This window comes from Ceratotherium simum, chromosome 34 (genome assembly GCF_057802395.1).
Source record: "Ceratotherium simum simum isolate JZ-2026a chromosome 34, ASM5780239v1, whole genome shotgun sequence".
Lineage (NCBI taxonomy): Eukaryota > Metazoa > Chordata > Mammalia > Perissodactyla > Rhinocerotidae > Ceratotherium > Ceratotherium simum.
Window position 1 is genome coordinate 7,249,754 of NC_141933.1, and position 20,327 is coordinate 7,270,080.

Consider the following 20,327-nt stretch of genomic DNA (forward strand, 5'->3'; position numbering starts at 1 on the left):
GCCCAGTCCCCTGCCCGCCGCTCACCTGGGCACGCAGCTGGACGAGCTCCGGTCCACCTCCCAGGTGGCGTACAGGTTCATCTGCACGGGGGCGGGGGTGCGGCCTGGCCCCGGGCCGCCGGGAGGCGCGGAGCCCGAGGCCACCGCGACGGCCATGGAGGTGGAGGTGGACGAGGACGAGGAGGAGGCGGCCGCCGCCGAGGTGGACGAGGACGACGAGGTGGCCTGGGCCAGCTTGGGGGGCGTCGGCTGCTGCTGCGGCGGCTGCTGCGGCGGCGGCGGCTGCTGCGGGGACTGGGCGACCCCTGAGCCCCGCTGGCCGCTACCGCCCCCGGCGCCTCCGGGACCACCGCCCGCCCCTCCGCGTTCCGCCATGGCCGGGCCCGGGGTGGGGGAGCGGGGGCTAGGGGGATCGAGGCGACGCCGAGCAGACGCCCAAGCTTCTCCCGCGGCGGCGGCGGCGGGGACTCGGCTCGTCTCCTCAGCCCGCCCGCCCGAGCGCGCGAGCGAGCGCGCGAGAGGCTGCACGCACGCGCGGGGCCTCCCGGCGCGCGGTCCTCGCGCTCGCCCGCCGCTGCCTGTTGCGGCTCGCGCCGCCGAGACACTGGGTGGGCGTGTCCGGGGAGGGGGCGGGGAGCCCCGGCTCGCGCCCGCCCCACCCAGCCCCGAGGGGCGGGGCCCGGGCTCGCGCTCGCGCACCCGGCCGGCCTGTGGGCGCTCGCCCCCGCTCCTTGGAGGAGGGGTCTGCGGCCGGCGCGCGCTCGGCCTGACCTTCCCCTCAAATCCGCGCGGGCGGTAGCCAGCCGACCCCGTCCTCCCCTCTCCCATCGTCCTCTCGCCGGCGGCGGCAGCCGGGCCAGCGGAAATCCCGCTTTTCCGGGGCGCGGCCCCGGCCGGGAGGGAGCTGCGGCGGGAGCGCGCCTCGGCCCCCTCGGGTCTGCGGAGCCTAGGCAGAACCCGCACCCGGCCCAAGCCGGCTTTCCGACAGCCCACCCGGCCCCCGCCCTGCCGGCCCCGGGGTTTCTTTGCCACGACCAGCAACGGGAGCGATGGAGAACCAGCGGCCACCGCCACGGGCGCCCATGTGCCGTAAAGTTTCCCCCGCTGCTTCTCTCCAGTGTGGGCAGAGGCTCAGGGACCTAGCTAGCGTCCAAAATGCCATTGGCACGGGTGAATTATAAAGCTAAGTAAGCCCTGGCCCATCTGGAGCCAACCTTTCTCCTTTTCTGTTCCTACATCCCCCTTCCTCTAAAGAACCATTAGAGCCCCAAGTCCCCCATCCCAGCCCTCAATTTCTTCCACTTGGAATGTTTTTTCTGCTTCATCACTTACTAAACTTCTAAAATTGTATTCCTTCCAAGGCCTAGCTCCACACTCCCTCCTCCAGAAACCATCTTGGAGCCTCCTGCACATCGTCACCTCAGTTGGTGCACTTACACCACCACCAGTGGTACAACAGCAGTCTGTGACTTCACTCCCCCGCGCTCCATAAATGCCTGTTGGACCCATCCGTCCAACCTAGTCTAGCCTGTCAAGAAGACTTCTTGGGTGGGGGGATTAGAATGTGGAGAAAGCATGCTACACACACACACACACCAAAACCTGGAGACTGGTTGGTTGAAACCACCCAGGGGCTCACATGGACTCAGGACCATCTAGATTTGGAGCTGTGTTCTCTCCCAGGTAAGGACTTGGATTCTTGGTCTATTAGGAAGGCCTGACCTGGCCTACTTCCCAAGCCCACTGTATGTCCTCAGCCCAGCCAGGGCTCTAAGCTGGCTATTTTTACTCCCCAAGGACAAAGCAGTAAGGTCAAACCAGACCCTGAGGTACTTCCCCGAGCCTTCCTAGGAAGGCGGCAGTGGTACAGCACACAGTTGCAGCATGGCTTTGGCTTCATCACCAGTCTCAACTGCAACATCTGATACAGGTGCACACCCCTGGTTCCTAGGGCAGCCCTGAAGCTGTAGAAAAAGGCTGTTTTAGCCCTTTCGCAGGAGGGGACTAAAAGGAAATGAAGGAGGATCAGGACTGTTACATATTCATCTCTTTCCTTGGGAAACAGCTTTATTTACAAAATAGGTCTAAAATAAGAACATGAAATGACACGCCCTTGGGAAATGTGAGAGAGCTGGCTCATGGGGACCCATGTGTGAAGCCCAGGCGTCCAGGCAAAGGGCCTAAAGCGGGGCTGGGTGTGTGAGGAGGACCTAAAATTTGAACTCCTTATATTTCTTGCTGCCCCCGCGGCTGTCCTGCGGCTGAGCTTTCCGTTTCTTTTGCTGTAGGAGAGAAAGAGAAACAGGTTACAACACTGTTAACTCACTGATCCCCAAAACAAGGCTGGGCAGCCTGACACAGCCACATATGTCCGGGGAAAGAGTGCTGAAACTGGAATCTCAGAATTGGATAAGCTTCTTCCCTTCCCTGCGCCTGAGTTTCATCATCCTTGAGGAGGGCAGCCCACGGAGGATTTCCAAGGTTTCCAGCACCAAGGAATCTCAGGGCAGCAGGCACTGAGTTCTCCCTGACTCTCAACACTAGAGGACACCACTCCACTGGAAAAGGAGTCCCTGGTCCCTGGCTCTCACCCAGCCAGTCCCTGTGTGAGCTCCTACCTTCTGCTTGGCCGCATGCTCAGCCACCATGTCACTGAAGTCTTCCTTCTCCACCTGTGCCTGCTGCTCCCGCACATGCTCCTCATACTTCTGGGTCATGGCCATGGGATCCAGCTCCAACTCTTCAGGTGCCAGGGCCACTTCCACACCTTGCAGCTCGGGGGCTGGGCCCTTCCGGCTCATAACCTGGAAAAGGGATCAGAGCCTTGTCATCTCTAAAGAGAGGCTCAGAAGCCCTAGCTTCTGCCCCCTTTTCCTGGCCCCAAAAGCAGTGTCCTCCAAGTGCTTACCGTGGACATGTCATAGATGTGGGTCGATCCCATCATGGCTCCCCCGACAGTGGCTGTTCTCTTCTCTGGCAACACAGTGAACAGCTGAGGCGTCTCGCTTCTGCAAAGGACGAGAGGGTCAAGCCCAAAACGGAAGAAGGAAAAGGGTCTCCAGAAGAGTAAGCAAAAGGAACACGGGCAGCACCTCCACCCAGCTCCCTGGAGAGATTCCAAGACACCCAGGGGAAAAATGATGCCTGAGCTGCTTCTGCAGGTCATGGAGACCTATAGAAAGAATTGAGTTGGGGTGGGGGTGTGTGAGTGGGTGGGTGGGTGTGTGTGTGTGCACGCACGTGTGCTAATTCCAGGGAATACAACCTGGAAGGAGTACAGACAGAGTTAAGGGGTCCCCTGAACCAAGTTTAGGGGATCAGAGACAAGAGTCCCACATGCAAAGAAGGGCTAAGGGTCAGAGGCTGAAAGTTTCCAAAAGAACTTTGTTACAGGGAAGCTAGCAGGAGAGAACAGGCTACAACGGTTCCTGCCCAAAGTTGTGCCTGGAGTTCTAACATATAGAACTCCAACTTCCAGCCCTTCCAATAGTGCAAGAGCCATCCACGGCCCGTCTCACCACCTAGTTCAAGGATTCCACTGGAAACACAAGAGCAAATCTACCAATATCAACCCAGACCAGGGCTTCAACCCCACCCTCCCCGGAAGAAATGACAATTGATTCACACACAGCAGCCAGGGCAAACACCTTAGAGAATTCAGATCCTGTCCCTCCTTTGCTCAAAACCCACTGAGGCTTCTGATCATCATTTGAATAAAATCCAAACTCCTTACCATGACCTAAAGGGTTCATAATCTGGTCCCTTACCTAATCCCTGCTCACTACACTCAGCCACAGTACCCTTCTTGCTTTTTCTTCCTTGAATATGCAAAACTTGAGACTTCTGCTTCCAGACAAGGAGCAGGAGGGCCTAGATTTACCCTCCCACCGGAAACAACCAAAAAGTGGGCAAAATATACGAAATTGGTTTTCAAGTCACTGGACACGGGGCAACGAAGGACACTGATTCCTGAGAGACAGGTAGCAAATGAGGCGAGGCCTTCAATTGCCCAGCCTGCTGCACTGAGAGAGTCTGCCGGCCACAGAACGAGGAGGGGGAGCCAGGTAGAGCCCAGAGGACTCCACAAGTTAAAGGGATGAGGCTGCAAGTGCAGGGAGACCCAAGCGGCTAGAGATCACAGGACGGAGTGCTGGAGAAGAGAAAGCAGCCCAGACTCAGGAACTCCAGGGACCTACAGAGGGTCGCCCTCAACTACTCAGGTGAGTACTGTGTGTGAGGAGGAAACTACCAAGGCCAGAGAAAGGACCACCCAAAAGGATTACTGGGAACGGTACCTGCTGCTCACTTGGGACTGGGAATAGTGCCAGTCCCACTAGACAGACTGAAAACCTCCTGATTACCAGGGCATTGGGTAGGGCATACAGAGCGTCTTGTGCCTCAGTGGTGGAGAGGACTGAGCACTGCTTCAGACCTGCCTAACGAACCTGAAAGAATCAAACTGTTTCCAAGTACCTTAACTGTATCCCTGAACAATGCTGAAGATTTATAGGAAAACAAAAGCATCCTGGACCCAACAAGGTATATTTCACAAAGCCTGGCATCCAATCAAAAATTAACAGGCGGAAAGAAACAGGAAAATACAACCGTTAATGAGGAAAATAATCAATTTAAATCAACCCAGAATTGGCACAGATGTTAGCATTAGCAGACAAGTACATTAAAATGTTACTGTAACTGTATTCCATATGTTCAAGAAGTTAAATAAGAGACACAGAAGATAGAAAAATCACAGTGCTAGAGATGACAACTACATTGGATGAGATTAAGATCAGATTAGAAATTGCAGAGGGCTGGCCCAGTGGCGTAGTGGTTAAGTGCACACACTCTGCTTTGGTGGGCCCGGGTTCGCGGGTTTAGATCCCAGGCGCGCACCAACGCACCACTCGTCAAGCCATGCTGTGGCAGCATCCCATATAAAGTAGAGGAAGACAGGCACAGATGTTAGCCCAGGGCCAATCTTCCTCAGCAAAAAGAGGAGGATTGGCATCAGATGTTAGCTCAGGGCTAATCTTCCTCACACACACACATACAAAAAAACAAATTGCAGAAAAAAATATTAGAAAATTTGAAGACACAGGAATAGAAATTTTCTAAAATGAAATACAAAGAGAAAAGTGATTTTAAAAATGAAAAGAGCATCCGTGAGCAGTAGGACAACTTTGAGACATCTAATACATGTATAATTGGAGTTTCCAAAGGAAAGAGAAAGAGACGGGAACACAAAAAATATGTGGAGAAATAATGGCCAAAATTTTTCCAAAATTAATAAAAACTATAAATCCGGGCCAGCCCTGTGGCTTAGCGGTTAAGTGCGCGCGCTCCGCTACTGGCAGCCCGGGTTCAGATCCTGGGTGCGCACCAACGCGCCGCTTATCTGGCCATGCTTAGGCCGCGTCCCACATACAGCAACTAGAAGGATATGCAACTATGACATATAACTATCCACTGGGGCCTTGGGGAGAAAAAAGGGAAAAAAGGAGGAAGGTTGGCAATAGATGTTAGCTCAGGGCCGGTCTTCCTCAGCAAAAAGAGGAGGATTGGCATGGATGTTAGCTCAGGGCTGATCTTCCTCACCAAAAAAACAAAAAAAACCTATAAATCCACAAATTCAAGATGCTTAATAAACCCCAAGCAAAGAAATATGAAGAAAACTATACCAGTATACTGCACTACACATCATAAATCGTTCAAAACAGCAAAAAAGAGAAAATCTGAAAAGTAGCCAGAGAAAAATGACACATTACTTACAGGACAAAGGAAGGAAGACAGCAGATTTCTTGTCAGAAACAATGCAAGAAAGAAGACACTGGAGCAACATCTTTAAAGTACTGAAAGGAAAAAAATACTGTCGACCTAGAATCCTATACCTGGCAAACATCTTTCAAAAACGAAGGACAAATGAAGAAGTTTTTAGACTGCAAAAGCTGAAAGAATTCATGACCAGCAGACATACAACAAGAAATGTTGAAGGAAGCTTTTCAGGCAGAAGGAAAATGATACCAGATAGAAACCTGGATATAAACAAAGAAATGAAAGAACACTGGAAATGGTAATTACCTGGGTTAATATATGATTCTCATTATTTAAATCTCTCTAAAAGATGATTGGGCTGGCCCCATGGCCTAGTGGTTAAAGTTTACTGCGCTTCACTTCGGTGGCCCAGGTTACGTACCCGGGTACAGACCTACACCACTCAATGGTGGCCGTGCTGTGGAGGCAATCCACGTATAAGATAGAGGATGACTGGCATGTATGCTAGCTCAGAGCGAGTCTTCCTGAAGAAAAAAACAAAAGAGGAAGACTGGCAACAGATGTTAGCTCAGGATGAATCTTCCTGAGCAAAAATAGAAAACATAAACATAAAAGATAATGGACCATTTAAACAAAAATAATAACCATATAGCATAGAATTTACAACACATGTAAAAGTAAAATGTATGATAATACTACAAGAGTTGGGAAGAGAGAATAGAAGCATACCATTGAAAGGTTCTTAATCCTATCTGGAAGTGGTATAATATCACTTGAGGTAGACTGTGATAAAGATGGATATTATAAACACTAAAATAACAAAACAAAGCCCTAGAGGTAATAAGGCAACAAAGGAGATAAAATGGAATCATAAAAAATGTTCAATTAATCCAAAAAGTAAGAAAATAGGAAAAAGGGAGCAAAGAACAGACTGGACAAAGAGAAGATCATCTCATGAAAAAGGGGTCAATTCATCAAAGAAGACTTAACAGTCCTACACATTTACATACCTAACAAGGGAGCATGACTATGGGAGCCCCATGCCTGCCTCAGGGCCTTTGCACTGCTTGCACTTACAGTTCCTTCTGCCCCAATCATCCTGTGGCTGGCTCTTTCCTAATATTCAGCTCTCAGCTCAAATACCTCCTCCTCGATGAGGCCTTCCCAAAGGCCTCTCTGCCACCCAAATCCCTCTACATCCCATTACCCAGTTTCCTTTGCTTCATCATCTTACCCACATCTGAAATGATCTTGTTCTCTGATGAACTGTTTGCCCCGCCTGTCTTTTCCACTGCCTAGAGCAGTGTTGGCACAGGATTGGTGTTCAATAATTGTTAAAAGGGGCAGAGGGACAACAAAGGTCAGCCAGCCAAGCTAGAGGCTGAAAGGACAAGAAAGTCCTGCCCTCTCAGCCCTGCCTGGTTCCCTCACCCGTCCATCGCCTCCTCAATCTTCTTCTTCCTCAGCTCAATGAGTTCAGGAGTCTCCATTCCAGCAGGCACTGACGAGAACCCTCCAGGAGTGATGAGGCCACTGTGGAGAGAGCAACAAGCTCTGGAGTAAAGAGAAGGCCCCCAAAGATAGACAGACCACTTCAGAGAGGCCGACTCTGCTTCCCCCACCTGTCTGCAGGAGTAATAAAGCCTGTCTCATCTGGTTTGTCTTCATCACTTTCCTCCTCTTCCTCTTCTTCTGAAGACTCTTCATCGGATGGCTCCAGCTCCCCCCAAGGGGTCCGATCAATCTCTTCTTCCTCAGTCTTGGTCTGAAAGAGATCACTCATTCATTCAACAAACATTTACTAAGTACCCATTATGGGTCAAGCTGTTGTAGGCTGAACAGATGTAAGAGTAATCAAACAATGACCTCTGCCCACAGAGAGCTCATATTCCAGTGGGGAGCTTACATCACATCTCAGGAAAATGTACGCCCTCTGTCAGACTTTGAAACTTACAACACCCAGCTCCCTGATAACGAAGCTATAAACCAACCATCTCTAAAGTTCATGACCTTAACTAAGACCAAGCTTACCAGCCATGGCCCATACCTGAAATTCAGCAGCATTGGTTCCAAACACATCCCCATAGAGTGGTTTCCCGGTCTCATCTACTGGGGGTTTGCCCCAGCCACCAGCATGGTACCCAAAGGAACAGCTCTGCAAGAGAGGAAATGCAAGTCAGTTCCACTCCTGAGCTCCAAAACAGACAGTGGAACCCCAGAGAAAAGTCATGCTCCCAAGTACAGAACTAACACCTGGGAACTCTGGAAATTGTGATTTCAGAGAGGAATTAAATGTTATAAAGCATTACAAGGTAAAAGTAGTAAGCAACAAAAATCTGGAGGCAACAGGATGGGGAGATGAGAGGCAGAAAGTACGCTAATAACCTCAGCCTTCACGGTAGAGTCCATTCTGTCTGAAACTGAAACACGTCCTTTAAAGATCATGACTCCAACTGCTTACTGATTTTTCCTACCTCTGAAAAGCTTTTAGAATCTATTTCTCTTAATGGACAGAAATTTTTATCTGAAGTTCCAAAATTACTTCTTTTTCACTTTAATGACTCTGTTGTCTGTTTTTTTAATTTAATGCTTTTTATTTAAAAACTAGTCTAATGCCATTCCTGAGATAAAATTATTTCTATCTGTCCATCCATAGATATATCAGAGAGATATCTGGAAACACATTCACCAAATGTTATACTTGGTTATTTCTGAGTGGTGAAATTGTGGGTGATTTATTTTCATCTTTGTACCTGTCAATTCTGATTGACTGTTTTATGGTGAGTGTGTCAGGTTTTTTTGTGTGTGTGAGAGGAGGATCAGCCCTGAGCTAACATCTGCCAGTCCTCCTCTTTTTGCTGAGGAAGACTGGCCCTGAGCTAACATCCCTGCTGATCTTCCTCCACTTTATGTGGGACGCCGCCACAGCATGGCCTGACGAGTGGTGCGTCGGTGCGCGCCGGAGATCCGAACCTGGGCCACCAGCAGTGGAGCGTGTGCACTTAACTGCTATGCCACAGGGCCAGCCCCCATGTCAGGTTTTTTAAAAAACAAAAACCATTACTTTTTTTTTTAAAAAAAGAGACACATGAGATGAGAGAAGGGGAAATGAGAGAAGGGGAAAAAAAAAATCAAATCATCCTCTAGTTAAAAAGCAGAGGCAGCTAAGAATGAAAGAAGACAGTGCTCACCTCAGGGATGGGCGAGTTCAGCCCAGGGATTTTCAGGTTCGGGTACGATGGGGGTGGTCCGTATCGCTGCATGGCAATCAGCCACGGGGGAGGGACCTTGTGGGCATTCTGCAGGAAGAAGAGAACAGGATACCATCTGCCCGACCCTCTCCCTTTGTCTCCCTTCCGCTCCAATTCCCACCCTCTTCTCTGCTTCCCCAGTCAGGTAACTGGCACTCACTGGTCCTACTGGCATCCCCAAGGAAATCCTTAGCTCATCAGACAGATCTCCTGGCTTCTTCTCCTTCAGTCGTGTCTCAAACTCCTTCCCCTGAGGAAAAAGCAGAGCCCGCTGTATTGTGGACGCCAGACACACACTGGGAGCTCAATGGCGAGAGGACAGGGGAACAAGGATAGATGTCCCTACCCACATCAGATACAAAATCCCACTGAGGCTGCCTACTTCCCACTCGGGTTCTCATCACTTCTTTCCCTGGCTAGAGGAGGGACAGGACAAAGGCCAGGAAGGAGGGGGAAGGCGAGACTCCCAGTGCTGTCATTAACCCACTACAAGGACACGGCCAAGTTCAGGAGCTGCTTTCTCCTCTATAAAATGAGGGCATTCGACAGGGTGATCTCCAAGGTCCCTCCACCTCAAAAATCCATAATATCACGGTGATTAATAGTTCAAGGATCAGAAAAAAAAAAACTATTCTCCCACCCTTAATATTAAATGTTTCCTTGGGCCGGCCCTGTGGCTTAGCGGTTAAGTGTGCGCGCTCCACTACTGGCGGCCCAGGTTCGGATCCTGGGCACGCACTGACGCACCGCTTCTCCGGCCATACTGAGGCCGCGTCCCACATGTAGCAACTAGAAGGATGTGCAACTATGACCTACAACTATCTACTGGGGCTTTGTGGGGGGGAAAAAAAAAAGGAGGAGGATTGGCAATAGATGTTAGCTCAGAGCCGGTCTTCCTCAGCAAGAAGAGGATGATTAGCACAGATGTTACCTCAGGGCTGATCTTCCTCACCAAAAAAAAAAAAAAAAAAAGTTTCCAAAGCATCTGCCACTTGGCCCCTCTGTCCCTACACTACCCATCATAAACAATTATCACTTCAAAGACATGGTCTGCATATCTCCTCCAGAAAACCACCTCACTTTAAGATTTCAAATTCTATCCATGCAAGGGGACTTAAGAGACAACTCTGAGGCTGAGGGGAGGGCCTGAAAGGCCTTCTGACCAAGAGGTACATAGCCACGACCAAAAGCCCCGCCTGGCCTCCCCAGCTCCACTCCCAGACCTCATAGTACAGGTCCCCATGGATGGTCAGCTTCGGCTTGGTCTGCCACTTGAAGAAGGCGTCGTGCAGCTTCTGGTAGTCAATGTCGATCTTCCCCATCTTGGGCCGAACCTTCTCTCGCATTTTTGACTTCATGGTCTTCTGTTCTTCCTGGAGAGTGGCAGAAGACACGCCTTAAGAGATATTCACCAAGTTCAACTCTTAAGAGATCTGGCTCCCCACTCCCAAAAGAGATAAAGTGAAACCTCGTTTATCTCACTCCAAAAGTCACCAAAATCCTTCCTGTTCAAACCCCTCAAAGTTACATAATCCACGTTGAACAAAACAGGTGTATCATATGAAATCATCCTCAGCTATGCACGTCAATCAATTTTTTTCAAGCCACGTGATGAAGAGACTGATCTCGTTAGTTGCCTCTGGAGAGAAGTGGGTGACTAGTCTTAACTGGGAGGCAGAGTTCTCACCGGGTATTTTTGTACCTCCTGAATTTTTGCACTACATGCAAGTATTACCTACTCAAAGTATTTAATTAAAAATTTTAAATTTAAGAAGTTACACAACCACCATGAATCTCCAGCCACAAAGTGCATCCAGCTCACACTGGGAGCAGAGAACTACAGAAATGGCCTAAAGCAACCCACAGGGAAAGGAGTCACTGTGTGCAGATCAAAGAGAGCTGGCAAAGTGCAGGCAGAGGGGCGAGGAGACGGGGGAAAACAGAGCTGCTCAGAACCAGCAGTCTCGGCGTGGGGCAGGAGAGCTAGCTCTGAACATAGTGAGGTCTGCCTTTCTCGTGTTGATGTCCTTCCCCCACTGCCCTTCCCACCCAGTGTCATATGCACTGCTGACTTCTAAACTAGAGAATGGCTAATGAGATAATTAACAAGTGGGTGGGTTCTGGGAACCAGGTCCCGATTTTGAAGCAAGCTGCTATTAAGAACATGGATCCCCCAGGGCAGATCTGAGTCCCAGCCAGGCCCTCACCTTCTCCTGCAGGGCCTCCCGCATCTCCTGGATGCCTGTGCGTTTGATGAAGTCTGGCAGCTCAAAGGGGGGCTTCTCAATGCCTCGTTTGCCCTGCAGGTACTTGCGCTTAAAACACCAGTGGCGTGGCACGGGCACGGAATTCCGAGTGGCCTTGAGGTGAACCAAGAGCTTGGGGTCCTGCGCTGTCACATCGTGCATCTCCACAACGTCAGGCCGAGCCACGAGCTGGAAAACACAACAACACGCCTCTAGAAAGCCCCAACCTCATAAGTCTAAAGCTTTTTCCTTCTCTTCCTCAAAGGACCCATACCTAAGTCACCCAGGCCTCCTTCAAAGCAAAACTCCCCATGGAGTTCTAGGAGCTCCTCATGGGGTCTCCCAACCAGGCTCCAGGGCCTGCTGGATCATCTCGGGTCTCACCTGCTTGAGTTCAGCCACAGTGAAGCGATTCATTCGGCGCAACTTCTTCTTGGACAGCTTGGGGGCTTCTGGCTTCTTTTCCTAGAACAGAACAATCATCTCTTTTGAGCAGGACTCAGGTGTGAATCAGACTGCCCAGCTCACCCCAAAACTTAAGCCACCAAAGGGATTCTCCCCTGTAAGAGTTCACCACAGTCCCTCACTGGATGCATCTCAGCCACCTGTCCCCAGAGCCCGTGTCTCCCCGACAAGAGGGCATGGGCCTCACCTGTTCATCATCACTGCTGTCGTCATCGCTGTCCTTGTGCTCCTCCTCAAAGCCCTTCTTCTTGGGGGCTGTGGAATTCTCCAGTTTGTCAAGTTTCTCTGGCTCCTTCTCTTTCTCCTTCTTCACATCATCGGTGAGCTGAGGAGGCAGACCACGTGGAAACCCCCACACTGAGCCCCTCCCTAGTTCCTGAACCCGGCACTGAGAAGATGCCCTCCTTACTCTGTCTTTCCCCACCCCTGCCCCTTCCCTGCTCAGCTCTGCCACCCGAAAGCGTGCTGTTCCTTGTACCTTGAAAGCCTCAAAAATCCTCTTGAAGAAGATAAAGTTGGGCTCGTAAATTTCGGGTTCTTCAGTCACATACTCAATTTCAACATCAGCCGCCGGGGAGTCAGAGCCACGGGACCGGGCTGACTCTTTCTCTCGGTCCCCAGAGCTCTCAGAGGAAGCCCCCCGCACCCGCTGCGGCTTTTTCTTCTTCTTACGGTTCCGACGCTTCCGGTTTTTCTGTCAAAACAAGGAAAACCAACTGGCTCACAAAATCCAAGCATGATGCCTGCTCCCAACCCCTAACCTCCTTACCCAATTTCCCCAAGTGGCTGAGAAAACAGGTCTTGAAGTCAGACTCCAAAGTTCTGCCCCTCTCAAGCTATGTGCCTCTGGGTAAATTACTGCCCCTCTCAGAACCTTAGCTTTTTCAGCCGTAAAAGGCAGGCATGCAAAGTACTCAGAACTCAAAGGGAGTTATTAGCAATTGAATGAAAAAGATCTGTAAGATGCTTAGGACAGGAAGTGGCACACAACAGCAGCTACTACTGATGGAACACTGAGAATGGGAGTTATTTTAGTGCCCAAAGCCCATCTCCTGCCATTCCTTCCAGACCCAGCCCCATCTCATACCTCTTTTTTGGACACGGACACTGTGTCCTCCTCAGTCTCTGACGCTGACTGGCCCAGGGACGAGCGAGTGTCTGTTTCCATTTCCTCTTCCTCTGTAAGGGAGGAAGGTGGCCATCAGTCTCCTCACATCAGTGCCCTGCCACTCAAAGTAACTCCTCATTACCAAGAGCCAGTTTCTCTCTAACACTCTCCTTCAGGATGGGAGGAGGAATGCAGACTCGGCCTCAGCCTCTCCACGTTCTGTCCCTGCAGCCCCTCGGGACACGACGACGACACACTCACCCTGCTGAGAGTTCATCTCTTCCTGGCGGCTCTCCTTCAGCTGCAGGATCTTTTCCAAAGCCTGGGGGATCTTGGGGCCCACAGAGGGGTCATCCATCTGCCAGAAACAACCCAGGCGGAGGAGGTGAGCTCAGTGCCCTTTTTCCTCCAATTTCTACTTCTTGTTCTAGAAAGGCTGCAGGCCATGTGATGTAAACAGCAGACAGCCCCAAGTGGACTGTCATCCCTCAGCAGGCCTCAGAGTGAACCCCAGAACCCTGCCCCAGAAATGTGTCCCAGACTCTACTTCCTGCCCTACCTAAATGTCTTAACTAAGTATGGCTTCCCCCACCCCCCCAGAAGTCCTCCCATCTTCTCTCAGAATCCTTCTCTAATAGATTTCTCTTCCCTAAATTTTCTAAAAATCCAGACATGGTCTCCTTCTAAACCACACTCTCCTGTCCCAAGGAAGAAATCACCAGTCTCACCTCTCTGTTTTCATCTCCAGGGGGTGGTGGGGGACCACGAGGCCGGGGAACTGGGGCTCCCATGGGCAAAACAGTGGGGGTGGGGCCCACTGGAGCAGCAACTGAGAGGAGAAAGAAATCCAATGTCAGAAGAGACAAGACTCATTTTAAAAATTATCTTCCCTGGGCCAGCCCCGTGGCTTAGTGGTTAGGTGCAGGCGCTCCGCTGCTGGCGGCCCGGGTTCGCATCCTGGGTGCGCACCGACGCACCGCTTCTCTGGCCATGCTGAGGCTGCGTCCCACGTGCAGCAACTAGAGGGATGTGCAGCTATGACATACAACTATCTACTGGGACTTTGGGGGAAAATTAAATAAATTAAAAAAAAAAAAAATTAAAAAAAAAAAAAATTATCTTCCTTGCTAAAAGTCAGGGTGATGCTTATCCTTAGTGGGAGGGAGCGGCTGGGAGGGAGGCTGGGAGGGCTTTTGGGGTGCTGGTGATGTTTTGCTTCTTGGTCCAGGTGCTGGTTGTATGGGTGCGTTCACTTTATGAAAATTCACTGAAGTGTATACTTACAATATGTGTACTTTTTTTTTTTTTTTTTTTGCTAAGGAAGATTTGACCTGAGCTAACATCTGTTGCCAATCTTCCTCTTTTTGCTTGAAGAAGATGTACCCTGACCTAACATCTGTGCCAATCTTCCTCTATTTTGTATGTGGATCACCACCACAGCATGGCCACCAACAAGTGGTGTAGGTCCGCACCCAGGAACTGAATCCAGGCCGCCAAGGCGGAGCACGCTGAACTTAACCACTAGGCCATGAGGCCGGCCCCTGTGTACTTTATTTTATGTGATATATACTCAAATACAAAAATTTTTAATCGCCTTCCTGTCTTTCCCTTCCATTTTCAGGGTCTTACCTCGAGGACCCAGAGGCGTGCGAACACCAATCTGGCCCATGTCTTGTGGGGGCCGAGGGACTGGGGTGCCCATCTTGGCAATCTCCTGCTGCCGCTCCTGCTCCAGTAACACAGCTGCCTACATGAGGGAAGTGCGAGTGGAGACACAGCTTGGAAATCCGTTTGGCAGGCAGCCCCTGGCAAATGCATTCTCTCAGCCGGGGAATAAGCCCAAGAACAATCAGGTAGCAGTCAAATTCTGACATCCCCACCACCCCCACACTTCCAGGCTACTGATCCAAATGGAGGCGCCCTCTCCTCACAGAAGAAATCCCCTGGAAATAACACCAAGGAAAGCCCTGGGAAACTTCTGGTTCCTAGCAGAGAATTTAATATTTAGCTAAACGTTGCCTTCTATTTTTTAACATGAGTTTTCTTCCCCAAAAGATTTATTTCTAAGGAACAATGAATTCTTTTTTTATATCTACTACCCAAGATCTAGCACAATCTGGGCAAAGACAGTACTTCATAAATATTTCCATGTATGTTGCTGTTTACGATTACTTTCTAATAATCCTGAGTAACTCAACCAGGTAACAACCGATACGACCCACCTCTGGGGCTGCATGTCTTATGTATCATTCTGTAACTTATATCTATCATGTTTAGTCTAAATCTGATACAGATGACTAAATTAGCCCAGAGTCCTCTCTAAGGTACCTAAAATGATACCATGTAAGACTAGTAGGGGTCTGCAAACTTTTTCTGTAACAGGCCAGACAGTAAATATTTTAGGCTTCATAGACCGTTGTATGGACTACTGTATAGACTTTGTTTTTTTTTTCCCCCCCAAGAGTCCTTTAAATATATAGAATCCATTCCTAGCTCGCAGGCCATACAAAAACAGGCTGCAGTCCATAGTTTACTAACTCTTGAGCTATAGGGAACAGAGAATTATTTGGGAGATACTGGAACTCAGTTGAGGATGACGTAACCTCCATGGAAAAGCCGAATGGTGCATCTTGTTTTGGACACTAAGCACTAGAAGGGACAGCCAAGAGACTGGACCATGGGGTCAAAGGTTAGGATGAGGGCATTACCCGCTTCTGCTGCTCCAAGAGCTCATGTTCCTTCAGTGAATGATCTCCCTGCTTAAAAAAAGAAAACAAGCTCATACCAGCACCAATACCCCACAGGGCAGTCTGCCACAACTCTGCTTCCTGGGGTCCTTCTCCAGCCTAGGCCCAAGTTCTAGTCTGTGGTCCAGACCTTCCCAGAAGGCTTGGCTCCAAGATCCAGCTCTGAGGCTCTACTCCCCATTCAGGACCCTGAAGAGACCCAGGCCCAGGCTGCCACCTGGCCTACCTGCTTGGCACGCTCCTCTTGCTGCATCAGCAATGCTGCCTGCTGCTGCGCCAGCTTCAGGCGCTCCTCCTCTGACAGTGCCACAGGCTCACCCACCCGGAGAGGAGGTGGGGGCCCCAAGTTTGGAGGGCGGGGTCCAACGGCCATAGGAAAGCCAAGGCCAAGGCCTGGTGGAGGTGGTGGGGGTGGTGGAGGAGGTTGCAGAGGGGGGAGTCCCATGGGTGGTGGTGGCATGGGAATCCCAGAGAGCTGTGAAAAAAAATATGACCATAAACTAGGAAGTATTTATCTACTACAGAATGTTTTTTTTTTTTTTTTTGGTGAGGAAGATCGGCCCTGAGCTAACATCTGCCAATCCTCCTCTTTTTTTGCTGAGGAAGACTGGCCCTGAGCTAACATCCATGCCCATCTTCCTCCACTTTATATAGGACGCCACCACAGCATGGCTTGACAAGCGGTGCGTTGGTGCACGCCCGGGATCCGAACCGGCGAACCCCGGGCCGCTGCAGCAGAGGGCGTGCACTTAACCGCTTGCACCACCGGGCCAGCCCCTCTACTGCAGACATTTCTTGGGGATCTACTATGAGACAGCTGCTGAGATTCAAAGTCAAATGATACACAGTTCTTGCACTCAAGAAAAGAATACTCGATAGCAGTATCGAGAGAAGAGGATGCTAACTTTGGGGCACCAACCAACGAAAGCTATGGACTCTCTCCCCAGAACAATACCACGAACACAGACTTGGCATACAATTTCAGAAGACTCAAGGAGACCTCTAAAGACTATCTAGAGACTCCTCATCTCCCACACAGAAGTCAGTGGACCCCACGTCAGAGCCACTGCTCTAGAGAAAAAGAGTCAAATCCTGGATCAGAAAGAACATGGAAGTTGAGAGGACTTAAATAAATGGGAGCCAGTGTGCCCTGATGACTCACTAAACGTAGAGGGTATCAAATCAAATCAGGAAGTGAGCTCTAAGGTCTCAGTGAATAACATGGGAACTGTGCCCTGGGAGGGCAAAGAAGAGGGTGATTACTTCCAGCTGGTGGAGGATCAAGTCAGGCTTCCAAATATTAAACAGAATCTTAAATGACAAGTAGAATTTTGAGGAGCAGACATTGGAGGAGGAGGCAAAGATCAGGACCACCAGAGAGCTGAAGAGCTCCCAATTCTATCACAGCAGTACCCCCCTACCCAATCTGCTAGTTGCATCCACAGTACACTGCATGTGAAAAAAAGGCTACCCTGAGCAAAAGGGATCTTATAAAGTGGAACAATCTCCTCACCTGCGCTGACATGGGAGGGGGGGCAGCTTTGTCCCCATCTTCGCCTCTCAGAACCGGCCGATTCAGCACGATGCCAGTCTGCAAAAGAGAAAGGACTCTAGGTTGGTCCAAGAGGAGCTGTTCCAATAAACCACGTTCGCTCCCATTCATTCAACAAAATTTACCCAGTGCCTGTCTGCCAGAGGTCCGACTGGGCACTGGGGAAGAAGGCAGAGGTACAGAACAGAGGGGTAATCCCATGAGTGGCAGTAGCATGGGAATCCCAAAGAGCTGTGGAAAAAAATATGACCATAAACTAGGAAGTATTTTTCTACTGCAGACATTTGCCGGGGGTCTACTATGAGACAGGTGCTGGAATTCCAAGTCAAATGACACATTGTTCTTGCACTCGACGTGAGCAGGGACCTGGGAACAGGTACAGAAGCGATTACAACAGAGCAGGTAAAGGCAAGCACAGGCAAAAAGAGTAAGCCCCCACTTGGCGTGCTGAGGTACATGAAGAACGAAGACTGCGTCGTGAGAGGTCATGAAGGCCTCCTCCAGAAGCTCGGCCTATCCTGACGTCCCGCTGCCAACACTGACCTGACGGGTGTAGGTCTGCAGCCGCTCCACCAGCTCCTCGCGACTCCCTGCTGGGCAAAGCACAGGATCAATAGGGTAGGTCAGGCCGAGCAGGCCAGCCGGCCCAAGTCAGGCCCCAGCGTCCGGCCTCCGCCCCCCGCCTCCGGGTCTCCGGGGTAACCAGGCTCCGCTTCCCCGCAGGCCTACGCTGCCGGCTCTTGACCTCCGTGTTTCTCACCCTGGATCGGAGCTCCGATCTCTGCCAATTTGGCCTGAAGCTCCTGGGCAGCCCAGGCGCCATAGTGCCCAGGAGGCGGCGGCGGCGGCAGCTGCAAGTCTCCTTTCGGAGGCTCGGGATGCTCAGTCGCCATCTTAGCCGCAGGAAGGCGCGCGACCAACCCGGAAGCTCGGGCCAGCCGCAGGCACACGTCCCGAGACTTCCGGCGGCGCCGTGCGCCACGTCCGCTCGCGGGTTGGAAGGCCGTTCGGGTGGAGGCCCACCCACTGCGTTCTGCAGCCGTCCCTAAGCGGCCTGGTCGCGAAGCCTTCTGGGAGTTGTAGTACGCAGGTCACGGCCTCTGCCCGCCCAACTCCCGGAGAACCGTGCGCGCCCACAAGCCCGGGAACACTGGGGGCCGGAGCGGGGGCGGGGCTGCGGGGAAAGCTGGTCCCACCCCAAGGGCGTGCTTTCTGCGTCGGACCGGCCGGAGCACAGACCGCTAGCCTTCCGGCCCGACTCCCTGGTCAGGCGTGAGAGGTCCGGACGCTTACGTCCCCGGGGAGTCCCGAACTACTCATTCCCTTGGCGGCCGCGCGTTGCGGGCGCCAGGCGGGAGGTTGCAGCCGATGCCTGTGATAAAACAGTGTCTGATTGTCTGCCCGTCCACCCCCGGCGCAGGCAAGGATTGAATGGGCTGAAAGGGGATCGGAGCCGGGAGAGGAGTGGGCCGCCCAGGCTGGGCTCCAGCTGCCAACCTGGGGGAAGGGCCACACTAAAGCCCCTTTTCCCACCTTCCAGGCTGGCTCAAATGTCGTCTCAGCCTTCTCCGGCTTTCCTTCTCTTCCTTGGAGTTCCCATAACACGTTCAAACCTCCACCATTTGCTTTGAAGTCTTGCCCCTCCTCCCCTCCTCCATCCCCAAGAACGTGAGCAGAGATCTCATCTTTTTACTGTCGCGCAGCACCTGGCGTTCAAGAGGCGCTCAATAAAAGATTACTGAAAAAAAAGCAAATGGAACAGTCTTTCTGGCGACAGGATTTGCGTCTCTTTTAGTCTCGAAAATAAACTCAGGACTTTTTCTTTCCTCGTTCCCATCAGCCTCTAGGTGGGGTCCACCCTTCCTCGGCACCAGTGGCCTGTGCGCCTGAGGGAGGGATGGGCAGGTGCCCTTGCCTGCCCAGCTTCCACCTCTCCCTGCCCTAACCTGTCAATTCGGTTTCTCTCCCCACCTCTGCCACTAGCTCTGAGGTCCCTCTCCCATTCTAGCTCTGCCCTCTCACTGACAGCCAGGTTCACTGCCTGTGTGAGTGTGTATGTGTGTGTCGGGTAACAGAGCCAGGAAACTCAAGTGGTCTCTTTTTCCCCACACACCCGCACCCTTCAGACCTTCTCTCCAGCATGCTCCATTTCACTGACTGCCCCCAACAGAGGAGTAGCTGGGAACAGGGGGGGAAAATGCGGTGCCAGCTCCAGGGAAGGTGAGGTTTAAGAGAGACAAAGGAAACGACTGGGCCAGGACTGTTGCTCACATCCCGGCCCTGGCTAGGAAATTCTCTTCACTCCTCCCCAAACCATGACCTTTCCCCGTTTCATCACCGCCACCATCCCAATCTCCTGACACTCTCAGAGGAGAAGCTAAAGCCAGAACTGACAGACAAAAGAAGAATGGTGCCCTCCCCCTAGCTGGTCAGCCCACTCAGGCAGAACCATTCCTGACCCAAAAGAGGTGTTTTTCTGCTCCCTGTAACCAGAGAGCTGCTGGCAGCTCCTCTGAGGCTGGAGGCCCCCAGGCATGTGTATGTGCTGGGGAACAGGATGGGGGGCTCTAAGGCAGGATAAACTAAGAGCTGATGGGTGAGGACGTAATGTAGGTAGGGCCAGAAAGGGATGGATGGGCCAAGTGGGGCCTCATTTTATCATAAGCCCTGGGACCCAGGCAGGGTAGGACCCCCCATTGTGCAGAGGAGAAGACTGAGGGGCGGAGAGAAGCTGACGTGCCCAGGGTGTCAAACTGGGACCACAAGCAGTTCTCCTGACTCTGAGAGTCCCCATTCCTTTCTCCTCCTTAACAAGGACCCTCACACAATACCTACCTGTGTGGGTGTGGAGTGGAATCCAGTCCCTTCCAGTCGCAGCTTTGGGTGGCTGCCCCAGCTCCAGGATCCTTGTCATACCAGGCCTAGAGGGCAGGAAAAAGCTGGGGTCCATGAGAACCCCAGAACTAAATGCAGGGCTCTTGGTGTCTGGCGTGACTTTGGGAAGTGCTCCTGCCCAGCTCCCAGGTGGTAGGAACTAAGGGCTAAGAAGGCAGTAGAAAATTCAGGACCACCCCACACACATGGGAGTTCACAGAGAGCCTTCACATGTATCCTCTCTGCAGTCTCAGAACAGCTCCCCATTCTAGAGCTGGAAGCCTTCCCAGGGAGGTGCCTCTTGACTCTGGG

The 20,327-nt window shown here is 51.6% G+C and overlaps 2 protein-coding genes across 3 annotated transcripts in view; both read right to left on the bottom strand.

The window, feature by feature from the left end:
* PACS1 (phosphofurin acidic cluster sorting protein 1) overlaps positions 1–574 on the bottom strand; it is a 142,857-nt gene extending 142,283 nt beyond the window's left edge. The window contains exon 1 of the mRNA XM_004437643.3: positions 26–574. Coding sequence (XP_004437700.1) covers positions 26–375 — 350 coding nt within the window. The 5' untranslated portion in view covers positions 376–574. The remainder of the gene's footprint in view (positions 1–25) is intronic.
* Positions 575–2,041: 1,467 nt separating this feature from the next.
* Positions 2,042–18,060, bottom strand: SF3B2 (splicing factor 3b subunit 2). Of its 2 annotated transcripts, none has more exons than XM_004437642.3 (22): positions 17,902–18,060; positions 17,685–17,731; positions 17,103–17,180; positions 15,816–16,064; positions 15,551–15,601; positions 14,472–14,589; positions 13,571–13,671; positions 13,104–13,200; positions 12,822–12,913; positions 12,213–12,428; positions 11,922–12,059; positions 11,654–11,734; positions 11,231–11,458; positions 10,247–10,396; positions 9,184–9,273; positions 8,964–9,071; positions 7,820–7,927; positions 7,395–7,537; positions 7,204–7,305; positions 2,909–3,008; positions 2,619–2,804; positions 2,042–2,282 (listed from the first exon to the last, which is right to left on the bottom strand). In XM_004437642.3, the coding sequence occupies exons 1-22, from the start codon at positions 18,032–18,034 to the stop codon at positions 2,211–2,213; spliced, it is 2,688 nt and encodes an 895-aa protein (XP_004437699.1). In that variant the 5' UTR covers positions 18,035–18,060; the 3' UTR covers positions 2,042–2,210. The 2 variants fall into 2 exon arrangements, with proteins under 2 accessions (XP_004437699.1, XP_014648523.1); XM_014793037.2 differs by having other exon boundaries at positions 17,685–17,734; positions 17,902–18,056.
* Between the last annotated feature and the right edge of the window lie 2,267 nt (positions 18,061–20,327).